The 12,097-nt window shown below is 38.6% G+C and overlaps 1 protein-coding gene across 19 annotated transcripts in view; it reads right to left on the reverse strand.

Annotated features, from left to right (window-relative positions):
- The window catches only part of KDM4C (lysine demethylase 4C), a 544,029-nt gene that overhangs the window by 240,260 nt on the left and 291,672 nt on the right, over window positions 1-12,097 (reverse strand). For all 19 annotated transcript variants that reach the window (XM_072596853.1, XM_072596740.1, XM_072596750.1 and 16 more), the window contains one exon: window positions 10,056-10,423. In XM_072596853.1, the coding sequence (XP_072452954.1) occupies window positions 10,056-10,423 (368 nt within the window). The remainder of the gene's footprint in view (window positions 1-10,055; window positions 10,424-12,097) is intronic.

A 12,097-nucleotide genomic window follows, 5' to 3' on the forward strand; every position in this document is an offset into this window, starting at 1 on the left:
CAAGATGAAAGTAAGTTGTGGTTGAAAATAGTTTAAAATTAAACATAAAATACCAAATTATTATCTACATGTTGATTTAAAATTTGCTGTAAAATAGATTCAATTTCTGGTTAACATTTGGCAATGTTGTTTATCTTAATATAGTTTTCTTTGTTATAAACAAGACTTCAGTACCTTGAGTGGTCTGTGATCCCTTCAGAGTATCCCCTCCAAAGATGTAGAGGGAAACTCATCTAAACCTTTTCATTTTCTACAATTCTTGCCCATGGCCTTCCATAAAACCTTCCCAGAGGGCTATCCCATGGACTAAAAGGGTAACATTCTCTGGCTGACATGTACAACAACAGAGTACAAAGGATATCTGTAAGTTATCCCTCATGCTTGCTATGTGACTGCTACTTTTCTGGTCACACATCTCTGCTAGCATCCATTATGTTGATTCTCATACACAGTTATTGGCTGGTAATATATTTTATTCACACTCACCACGCATTTTCCCAGTTTATATTTTATACTACCTTCAACTTTAATTCTTAGGAGACTGTTGTATTCTATAACTCACAGTCATAAAGCAACAATGGAAAATTATTGTTTTAAAAAATATATAGAACTTTGTATCAAAAAGGAAGCTTGGCGGGTAAGAGCGGGGGGAATAATTAAAAACACTGAAAACTTTCCCAAGAGTAGTCCAGCACACTCTATTCCTCCACTTCAATTATGAGGCCATCTTCTCACCAACCACAGTAACTAGCAAGAATAAATGTACTGAGGAACCAGATCTGTTGGTTATACATCTGACAGCATACCATAACCTGGACAAGGTATATTATCCATCAATTTGGTTTTCCTAATGGGGGTAGTTTGTGTACATTCTACATATAAATGGAAAATAAGAAATACAGGTAATGGGGTATAGAAATTTATCTTGCCCTACAAGAAAAGAGAAGATGGGATAAGGGAAGGGTGGGGTGTGATAGAAGGGAGGGTAGATTGAGGGACAGGGTAATCAGAATGCAAGGTATTATGGGGTGGGGGAAGGGGAGAGATGGGGAGAAAAATTGGAACTCAAAATTTTGTGGAAATGAATGCTGAAATATAAAAATAAATAAACAAATAAAAGAGCTGATAAGGTCTAAAAGCAGATTGAAGCAAACTTTTTCTTTATTTTTCTTATTTTTTTAATATATGTTTTCTTTTATAGTATGACTAACATGTAAATGTGTTTTGGATGACTGTGCTTGTAAAACCTATATCAAATTCCTTGCCTTCTCAATAAGGGGTAGGGGAAGGGAGGGACAGAGGGAGAGAATTTGGAACTCAAAAATGTTTTAAAAATGGATGTGAGAAATTGTTTTTACACGTAATTAGGGAAAAATAAAATATTAAATTAAAAAAAAACTTGGAATAAAAAAAAAACCCTAATAGATAGAGTGCCAGACTTCCCTTCCAGAGTTCAAAACTGGCCTCAGACGCTTACTCTGTGACCCTGGGCAAGTCAATTAACCCTCTATTCCTTAGTTTCCTCATATGAAGAAAATGGCAAACCACTCCAGTAGCTTTTCCAAGAAAACCCCAAATGAAAAGTCAGACACGACTGAAATAACTGAAAAATAACACCACCATACATCAAGCTGACTGACATTGACAGCCCTCATCACCTGACCCCTCCTGCTTTTCAAATCTCATTAGAACTTCCTTCTCTCCATGTACTCGATCATCCATGGATGGACTTTCTTGCTATTTCATGAACATGACACTTTATTTCAGGATTCCATGCATTTTCGCTGCCTGTCACTCATTCCTAGACTATCTCCCTCTTTGTCTCTGCCTCTTATGTATTTGGGATTTCTTCAAGTCTCAATTAAAATCCAACCATCTATAGAAGCCTTTCCCAGTTCTCTTTAATGCTAGTTCCCTGCATCTGTGTTATCTTCAACTTATCATGTATATTGACTTTTGCATAGATGTTTATATGCTATCTCCCCATTAGACTGTTAGGTCTCTGAGAGTAGGGGACTATTTGCCTTTCTTTGTATCCCTAGCACTGAGTACTATACCTGGTATATAATAGACTTGTAACACATGTTTGACCCAGCTAGTTGAGTTCTTCAAGAAATCAGAATTAGAACATTAGCATTCCAAAAAAAAAAAAAAAGGCTTGAAAAAAAGGACAAGAGGGATAGATATGGATATGTTATAGCCAAAAGAGAAAAAAGACCACAGAGTTCACCGTGTTCACTTTAAAAACTTGTAGTGAATTGCAAAAGAAAAAGAACTATATAGTCTTACCATGTAATTCTCCTCAAAGCCTATTTTCTCAGATACTCAAATCCATGCCACAGCAACAGTGTTAAGAAATTGTACCTCTTGTGACTGTTTTTTGATGAAGTGCTGGAGACAAGAGGTTCAAGGTACAACACTTTTGTGAAATTTTCCTCTTTATTCAAGTCAAGGACTAATATTAACCATCATCTATGGGTATTTACATGAAGGAGAGAAGTACTAAATTAAGACAGCCTCCAGAAGTGCATATATAGTGATAATAAAAAGTAATCCAAAGGGTTTGTTCTAAGGGTTCTTTTCTTAATATGGTCAGTGCATGGAGAGGGTTTTAAAGGTGAGAAAGAAATGATACTAGGCATGTTCATTTGTTTAAAGATATCTTTGTAATTTAAAACTATGCCACAACTGTCGCAAAAAGTAATCTATAAATTGTATACAAACACATTAAAGAAATGGTTAGGTATTCCAAATGATGAACTGTAAATCCTATGTATACTCTAGGTCCCTCTTTCCTCACCACTCACTTCCTACTGTCTTCACTCCCTTATAAAAACTTCTTTCTCCACCCACTACTGCACCGAAATTCCTCTCTGAATGGTCACCTGTGACATTACCTAATTACTTTCTTTCAACCAACGACCATTCCATAACTGCAATGGAAAGACTATAGGGCTCAGAGTTAGAAAAGATCTGAGTCTGGATCCTAAGTCTGATCTGTAAAACAGTCTTATGACCATGAAAAGGTTACTTGTGAATACTTCTGTATTTGCAGCTATAAAAAAGGGAGGATGATAAAACTGATCTTTATAATACTTTGCATACATTAAGTATGCAAGGAATTATTCTCTCCATTTGACAGATGAGTAAAATAAAGAACAGGGAAGTTGAGACAAAGATATATGTATAAGGGCACACTAAAAAGTCATTGGTCTTCTGACTACAATGTGCATTGTTTTGCATACCAAAGCTGCTATACTAAACCAGAACACCCTAATTTTTCACGCCTGGACACACAGCAAAGAAAGATAATTTGTTAACTAAATATATAAACAGAAGTGTTTGAAAATCATGTCATATGAAGAATAAACGGTGGTAACAAAAGACTAAAAAGGGCCTTAACAGTCATGTGAAGGACTGTCTTGTAAGACAGGCAGCAGACTCGTTCAGTATAGCTATACAGGAAAGAATTAGAAGCTGAAGTTGGAAGCTATATATGGGCAGATTTCGGTTCAACGTAAGAACTTTCCTATACACAGAAATGTCTTCAAAAGAATGGCTGCCTCACTAGGGAGTAGGAACTCCCATCACTGAAAGTTCTCAAAGAGAGGTTGGTGGATGGATGTCCTGGAAAGCAATCCTGCAATAGATGGAAGGTTGGATTAGATGACTATAGTCTCATCCAACTCTGAGTCTAGTTTCTAAACTCTCGGAAAAGGAGGAAAAAGAAATTATTTTATCAGGAAGAGAAAGATCACTGTGGCAGCAGACACCACATAACAATCTGACAAAGTTTTTAACTTGAAACCACAAACAATTTTGTAAAGCTTGCTAAATATAGGAGATTTAACACATAGACCAGTTCATTTTGTGAGCAACTTAATGAAAAAACAAATAACACCCACATTGTTTTTAAGGCAGAAAAGCAATCCCGGCATCTGAACTACACATCTCATTTTTTTCCAGTGTTCGTTATTTTAAGTCTTTTCATGTATAGGTAATATTATCACTGTATCTACTCTTCTCTACTGACATATATCATAGTTTCTGTGTGGCTCAGTTTTAAACAGTATTCATGGCTTTCCATGGTTGAAAAAAAAATCATAAACTGCTTGCAAGACATTTGGTGAATGCCTCTCTGAATTAACCAGATTAACCTCAGACATAGGTAAGATGTCTATCATTGGGCTAATGATAATCAAAAATCTTTACAGCTTGGTAGAACCTGCTAGAACTTTTGCAACACTGGCATGACCTCCAAGAATTCAGGGTAATGCCTATGCCAAAATACATAACATGAGAATAAGACTTTAGCAAAGACCAAGGTTTATTAAAGAAAATGAGTGAGGTAAATGATGGATGATTATTAAATTATGCTTTCAAAAATCTATCAATATGAAATAATTGAACATTTCCTAAGAGGAAATATTGTCGGGGAGGAGCCTAGATGGCGGAGTAGAAAGATACACATATGCTAGCTTGAAACCCACAGCCCATAAAATACCTGTAAAGAAGAACTCCCAACAAATTCTGGAGCAGCAGAAGCCGCAAAACAACAGAGTGGAGGAGATTTCTGTTCCAGAGATACCTGAAAAACTAACCCGAAAGGTCCCTCACACACGGGACCTGGAGCAGAGCCCAGCCCTGCCTTGGCCACGCCGCACCCAGAGGAGCAGATCCCAGCAGGCTTCAGGGACAGAATCTCCAGCACCTGCGCAGGTCCCTCCATCCACAGGTGCCAAAGGTGAGTGAGAGGGTCTTTTCAGCTCGCCAAGAGGGGAGTGGGGTATCCCCATAATGCAGGCCCCCTCGGGAAGCAGCAGTGGAGGCGGCAGCAGACAAGGGCTCCCAAAGCAGGCAGGAGCTCAGATCCATTGTTCAAGGTCTCCTGTAAACCCCCTAAGGGAACTAAGCCACATGTGGCAGCCCTGCCCCCACCTGAGCACCTGAACTTAATCTCACACTGAATAACAGCCCTGCCCCCACCAAAAGCCCTGAGGCTGGGAAGCAGCATTTGAATCTCAGACCCCAAGTACTAGCTGGCCTGATCTGGAGGCCAGGTGGGTGTGGAGAGGACACTCAGAAGTCAAGTAACCAACTGGGAAAATGCCCAGAAAAGGGGGAAAAAAATAAGACCACAGAAGGTTACTTTCTTGGTGAACAGATATCTCCTCCCATCCTTTCTGATGAGGAAGAACAATGCTTACCATAAGAGAAAGACATAAAAGTCAAGGCTTCTGTATCCCAAACATCCAAAATAAATATTCAATGGGCTCAGGCCATGGAAGAGCTCAAAAAGGATTTTGAAAATCAAGTTAGAGAAGTGGAGGAAAAACTGGGAAGAGAAATGAGAGACATGCAAGAAAAGCAGGTCAACACCCTGCTAAAGGAGACCCAAAAAAATGCTGAAGAAAATAACACCTTGAAAAATAGGCTAACTCAATTGGCAAAAGAGGGTCAAAAAGCCAATGAGGAGAAGAATGCTTTCAAAAGCAGAATTAGCCAAATGGAAAAGGAGGTTCAAAAGCTCACTGAAGAAAAGAGTTCTTTCAAAATTAGAATGGAACAGATGGAGGCTAATGACTTTAGGAGAAACCAAGAAATCACAAAACAAAACCAAAAGAATGACAAAATGGAAGATAATATGAAGTATCTCATTGGAAAAACAACTGACCTGGAAAATATATCCAGGAGAGATAATTTAAAAATTACAGGACTACCTGAAAGCCAGGATCAAAAAAAGAGCCTAGACATCATCTTCCATGAAATTATCAAGGAAAACTGCCCTGAGATTCTAGAACCAGAGGGCAAAATAAGTATTCGACGAATCCACTGATCACCGCCTGAAAGAGATCCAAAAAGAGAAACTCCTAGGAACATTGTGGCCAAATTCCAGAGTTCCCAGATCAAGGAGAAAATATTGCAAGCAGCTAGAAAGAAACAATTCAAGTATTGTGGAAATACAATCAGGATAACACAAGATCTAGCAGCTTCTACATTAAGGGATCGAAGGGCGTGGAATAGGATATTCCAGAAATCAAAGGAACTAGGACTAAAACCAAGAATCACCTACCCAGCAAAACTGAGTATAATACTTCAGGGGGAAAATTGGTCTTTCAATGAAATAGAGGACTTTCAAGCATTCTGGATGAAAAGACCAGAGCTGAAAAGAAAACCTGACTTTCAAACACAAGAATGAAGAGAAGCATGAAAAGGTAAACAGCAAAGAGAAGTCATACACACCCCCAGACCGAGAGCATAGAGTGAATGAAACAGGATGGGATCATATCTTAAAAAAATTAAATTAAGTGGTGAGAGAGAAATATATTGGGAGGAGAAAGGGAGAAATGGAATGGGACAGATTATCTCTCATAAAAGAGGAAAGCAAATGACTTTTTAGTGGAGGGAAAAAGAGGGCAGGTGAGAGAAAAACATGAAGTTTACTCTCATCACATTCCACTAAAGGAAGGAATAAAATGCACATTCATTTAGGTATGAAAACCTATCTTACAATACAGGATAGTGGGGGATAAGGGGATAAGCAGGGTGGGGGGGATGATGGAAGGGAGGGCAGTGGGAGGAAGGAGCAATCTGAAGTCAACACTCTTGGGGAGGGATAGGATCAAAAGAGAGAATAGAAGCAATGGGGGGCAGGATAGGATGGAGGGAAATATAGTTAGTCTTACACAACACAACTATCATGGAAGTCATTTGCAAAACTACACAGATATGGCCTATTTGAATTGCTTGCCTTCCCAAAGGGAATGGGTGGGGAGGGAGGGATGAAGAGCAGTTGGAACTCAAAGTTTTAGGAACAACTGTTGAGTATTGTTCTTGCTACTAAGAAATAAGAAATACAGGTAATGGGGTATAGAAAGTTACCTGGCCTTACAGGACAAAAGAGAAGATGGGGATAAGGGAAGGGAGGGATGTTAGAAGAGAGGGCAGATTGGTGATAGTGGCAATTAGAATGCTTGGGGTTTTGGAGTGGGGGGAGGGGAGAAATAGGGAGAAAATTTGGAACCTAAAATTTTGTGGAAATGAATGTTAAGTTAAATAAATTAATTTTTAAAAAAAGAAAGAAAACCAATAAAATAAAATGAGGGTTTTGGACTAAAACAAAGAAAAAAGAAAAGAAAAGAAATGGTTAGTGCTCCTCAAGGAATAGCGTATTCATCAGATTTATGGAGAAGGGAAGAATTTTTGGCTAAACAAGAGATAGAAATCATTATGAAGTGCAAGATGGATAATTTTGATTACATTAAACTGAAAAGGTTTTGCATAACCAAAGCCAATGCAACCAAGGTTAGGAGGGAAGCAGAAAACTGGGAAAGAATTTTTGCAACTAGTCTCTCTGATAAAGGCCTCATTTCTAAAATATATAGAGAACTGAGTCAAATTTACAAGAATACAAGTCATTCCCCAATTGATAAAGGGTCAAAGGATACAACAGGCAGTTTTCAGAGGAAGTAATTAAAGCTATCTATAGTCATATGAAAAAATGCTCTAAATCACTATTGATGATGCAAATCAAAACAACTCTGAGGTACTGCATCACACCTATCAGATTGGCTAATGTGACAAAACAAGAAGATGATAAATGTTGGAGAAGATGTGGGAGAGTTGGAACACTAATTCATTGTTGGTGGAGCTGTGAGCTGATCCAACCATTCTGGAGAGCAATTTGGAACTATGCCCAAAGCGCTACAAAATATGCATATCCTTTGATCTAGCAATAGAGCTTCTAGGACTGTATCCCCAAGTGATCATAAAAATGGGAAAGGGTCCCACATGTACAGAAATATTTATAGCAGCTCTCTTTGTGGTGGCCAAAAACTGGAAATCAAGGGAATGGCCATCAACTGGGGAATGGCTGAATAAATTATGGTATATGAATGTAATGGAATACTACGGTGCTATAAGAAATGATGAACAGGAAGACTTCAGGGAGTCCTGGAAGGACTTATATGAACTGATGCTGAGTGAAAGGAGCAGAACCAGAAGAACACTGTGCACAGCAACAACCACAATGTGTGAGGAATTTTTCTGGTAGACTAAGTACTTCATTGCAATGCAAGGACTTAAATAATCTCCAATGGTCTCTCAAGGCAAAATGCCTTCCACATTCAGAGGAAGAACTATGGAACTGAATCACAGAACGTAGCAGATCATTTTCTCTTGTATTATGTTTTGGTTTGTTTTATGATTTCTCCCATTCGTTTTGATTCTTCTATGCAACATGACTAAGGTGAAAATGTGTTTAATAGGAATACATGTGTAGAGTCTATATATAACCGTATGCTGTCTCAGAGGGAGGAGGGAGGTAGGGAGGAAGGGGGGGGGGGAATTTAAGATACATGGAAGTGATTGTAGAACACTAAAAACAAACAAAATAATAATAATAAAAAAGAAAAAAAATATTCTCCTTATGTCCCACTAAAGAGGTTGGGGAACTTTCAGAAATGATGCTTCAGAGACCTAATTCCTGTTTATCACGGGATGCAAGGGGAGAAAATGACAATTCTTAAATGACTACATCACAGGGAGTTGAGAAAGAGAGAAGAGAGCAGACACGCCCCTAAGCCACTGTGCCACTGAAAGCTGGCGTATCAGGGAATAGTATCTCTCGCTGACAGGCCCTAGAAACTCCAGGCTAGATTTCATGAAAACTAGGGGGGAAATATTAATGTTCATTCTAAGTTTATTATAATTCAGAGAAAAACCTGACCTTCAGGCTAAAGAAATTTAATTAAAGGAGGAGCAACTCTTGGGAATCATTCTTGCCCAGGATGGGGAGGCTGAGCTTCTTACCAGTGCCAGTCAGGAGCCAACATGATCAAAAAGACACAGGTCTGAATTCTGACTTTGTCACTTACTGTGTAACCTGGAACAAGTTCCTTCACCTCTCTGGATCTCAGTTTCCTCTTCTGAAAAGTGAGGATTTTGGACTAAGTAAACGCAAAAATGTCTTCAAGTTTGAAATCCCCTTGTGGCAGACAACAAAAGTTAAGTTTCCACAGAAGTTATTGAGAATAAGTCAGATAATAAGAAGGCCAGCAAACTGAAGGTGGACTCAGCCAACTGGGAGACAGACAGTGGCCCTCAGGAAATTACAAAGTTTTTGATAAGGAACCAAATCTACAGCTCACTGGAACTAGCCAAGAAAAATGACCTAGAAAGCTTTCCTCCACTGCGCTTGCTTAATGAACCTCACACATATAAGCAGACACATCCCACATAAAATTATCCCTCCATTATCTGACTGTGGGTCCTATGTTTGGGAGGTTCCATAATGGGCGTGCAGAGAAGATGGTGACTCAATGGACAACAGAGCAATCTGCCTCCTGGTGAGAGGATGTGTCTTGGACTAACAGCATGGAGCCCATCTTGCTTCTGTATTTGGCGCTCTTGCTTCCTAAGCTGGGGACAGGTTGAGCCCGCTTTTGGCCAGCATGTTCAATTCCTCTGAACTCTGCTGCAATAAATTTTCTTTGATACCTTATTGGTGTCAAGAGTGTCTCTAACACCCAAAACAAATCATTTCTAGCTGGCAAGACAAAAAGGTGGAAGAATGAAGGAAGAGGAAACCTGCAATACCAAGTGCCCCCTACAAGGGTTTGCTATGCTAGAGTCAAACCAAAAGTGAACTGCACACGGGAAAGGACAGCAAAAGCACGATCCTAAACTGAAAATGTGAAGTCTTATGCCCTTGTGGAAGGTGTTCAAAGGGCAGTGCCTAACAAAGTATACAGTAGGCACTTGATAAATATTGGTTGAATAGAAGTGAAATTAAGGAACAGCTATAAAATAAAATTATCAAAATAAGAGAATGTTTCTAACTATGAGCACAACAAAATCACTGCTACTCAGAACAATTAATTTCCATAAATCAATGGAAATATAATTATATGCTGGTGATACTACAAATAGAAAATCCTATCTATTTCAAAATTTGAAAAATATATTTGGCAAAAATATATTTTGTTATATTTCAAACATTTCAGAAATGTTTCACTAGATTATAAATGCAGTAAAAGCAGAAAATTTCCACATACACTTGGAATTTTCAAGACATTTCTTTCTCCTTTGGTTACAGCTGGGATTTCTCCTGGTTCTAAGCCACTTTCACTGCTTTCAAGGTCACTGTCATCTTCTTCAGTGGAGAGGCTACTACTTTCTTCTTTTTCCAGGCTCTCAGCTTCAGAAGAGACAGATGCACGTGACTTTGGTCGTGAAACAGTCTGCTCACATTCTCTCTCAGATTTTAAACTGTCTTCTTTTATACATTCAAAAGAGGGAGGCATAGAGGCAGAAGATTCCATGGGATCAGATGCAGCAACAGCGGGATCCACTTTGTCATCCTCAGGTTTTACTTCCTGCTTTACAGAATCAGGGTGGAAAGATGTGCTTAAGCCACTGCTTCCTGGAGATGAAGAAAACATGGGTTCTTAATTAAGGTTGCACCATGTTACTGTCATATGGCATTTTTATACCCACTAAATATTAACTTCATAATTGCTCTTAGCTTTATTAACATCACTGGTTATTTCAGCAAGCATTCTTGCACTAGACTAGATGGAAGATGAAACAAGTCATTTTTTATCAAATGATCAATTAAAGGAATGGTAAGTTATCTGGGGGCCACTGGGCTTTTAATGTTAAATTTATTACTGTTATGAAATGTGCTAGTAAATAAAAAACTCAGGTAGAATACTTAAAGGCTATCTTAAAGGCACTGAGAAACTTGAAAATCAGTGATGATGTCATTAAGTTTGTGGTATTAACTTTGTGGGGTTTTGTTTTATGAGATCTACGTCCTTTTCTCTTTTCCCCAAATTGTACATGTTTAAGTAGGACACAAAGTCACATAGTCCAGATCTGCAGACTAGAAGTGTGGCCATCAATTATCTTTACTATTTATATATACTGTTAGTATTTGTTACAGGGGGAAGCAAAATTGAGAATGTTATACTCAGAAAACAGTAGAGCAAGAAAACGTTCTCCTAGATACTGAATTCCCAAAGCTGTCGCAGTAACCATTTATAATTTTATACTTAAATAGGGCATTCAGATCCACAGACATCCTTTCCTAATCAGTAACCCAAAGAACTATCAAAACTGCTCAGCCTGGAAGATGAAGACTGAACAGGATGGATGAAGGCATAGAGTGTCACCACCTGTGCCTACGAACTTCCTACAAATGGTCTGAAAAACTGCAACAATATTTTTCACTCAGGTACTTATTTCTTCTTCTCACGTAGTTTATGGGGTTTCTCTTTCTCCCTCCTTCCTTGTCCGTGTGTACACACACACACACACACACACACACACACACACACACACACACACGTGTGTAACACCATCCTGAGATTGAGTAACAGACTGGTAGAACATCCTAGATCTGGAGTCAGAGGATCTGGGTTCAGATCTTAGCTCTGTCATCTTACTATAATGCACTCTCTCGAGTTAAGTCCCAAAGTTATTCAACTATAGGAAACGAAGCCCCATACCCTCAGCCGTAAGATTAGAAAGTTAGACCAAACGACCTCCCTTTCTTCTCTCAGCGTAAGATTTCATGATTGTATGATCTTGCTATGCTCAGTCCCAGGTTAGTCTATCTCAGACGAATGAACAAATTGTATGCAATGTATCAGAAGACAAGGTACAAAATGATTTTGCATAATAAGGACCACAAAGTCAATCAATTCTGGCAGAGTAGCAAAAATTTCCTCCTCTGACATGGCAATAATTTGGATCACAGTGGCTCATGGCACCCAGATTTAGCTGCTGGAGAATGAAGAAGACGCAATATTTGTTTAAACCATTGTTTTCTACTTTCAGATTTATCCTAATTAGTGTTTAAAATTCTCAAAAATAGGCTTGGGTCTATTAAAAAGCAAATTTTGTTAAAAGGAGGTCCCATGCCCTGGTAAGTGACTCAAAAATCACAATGATAAAGCCTAAGCAATTTATCCTAAAATGGGAAACCAAGCTCCAATACTTACCCAGTTATGTGATGATCACCTTGCTACACCTCAGCATTTCTCTGATCTGAAGAAATAGAGATACTTACACTACCTAACTCACAGAGTAACTT

This window comes from Notamacropus eugenii, chromosome 1 (genome assembly GCF_028372415.1).
Source record: "Notamacropus eugenii isolate mMacEug1 chromosome 1, mMacEug1.pri_v2, whole genome shotgun sequence".
NCBI lineage: Eukaryota > Metazoa > Chordata > Mammalia > Diprotodontia > Macropodidae > Notamacropus > Notamacropus eugenii.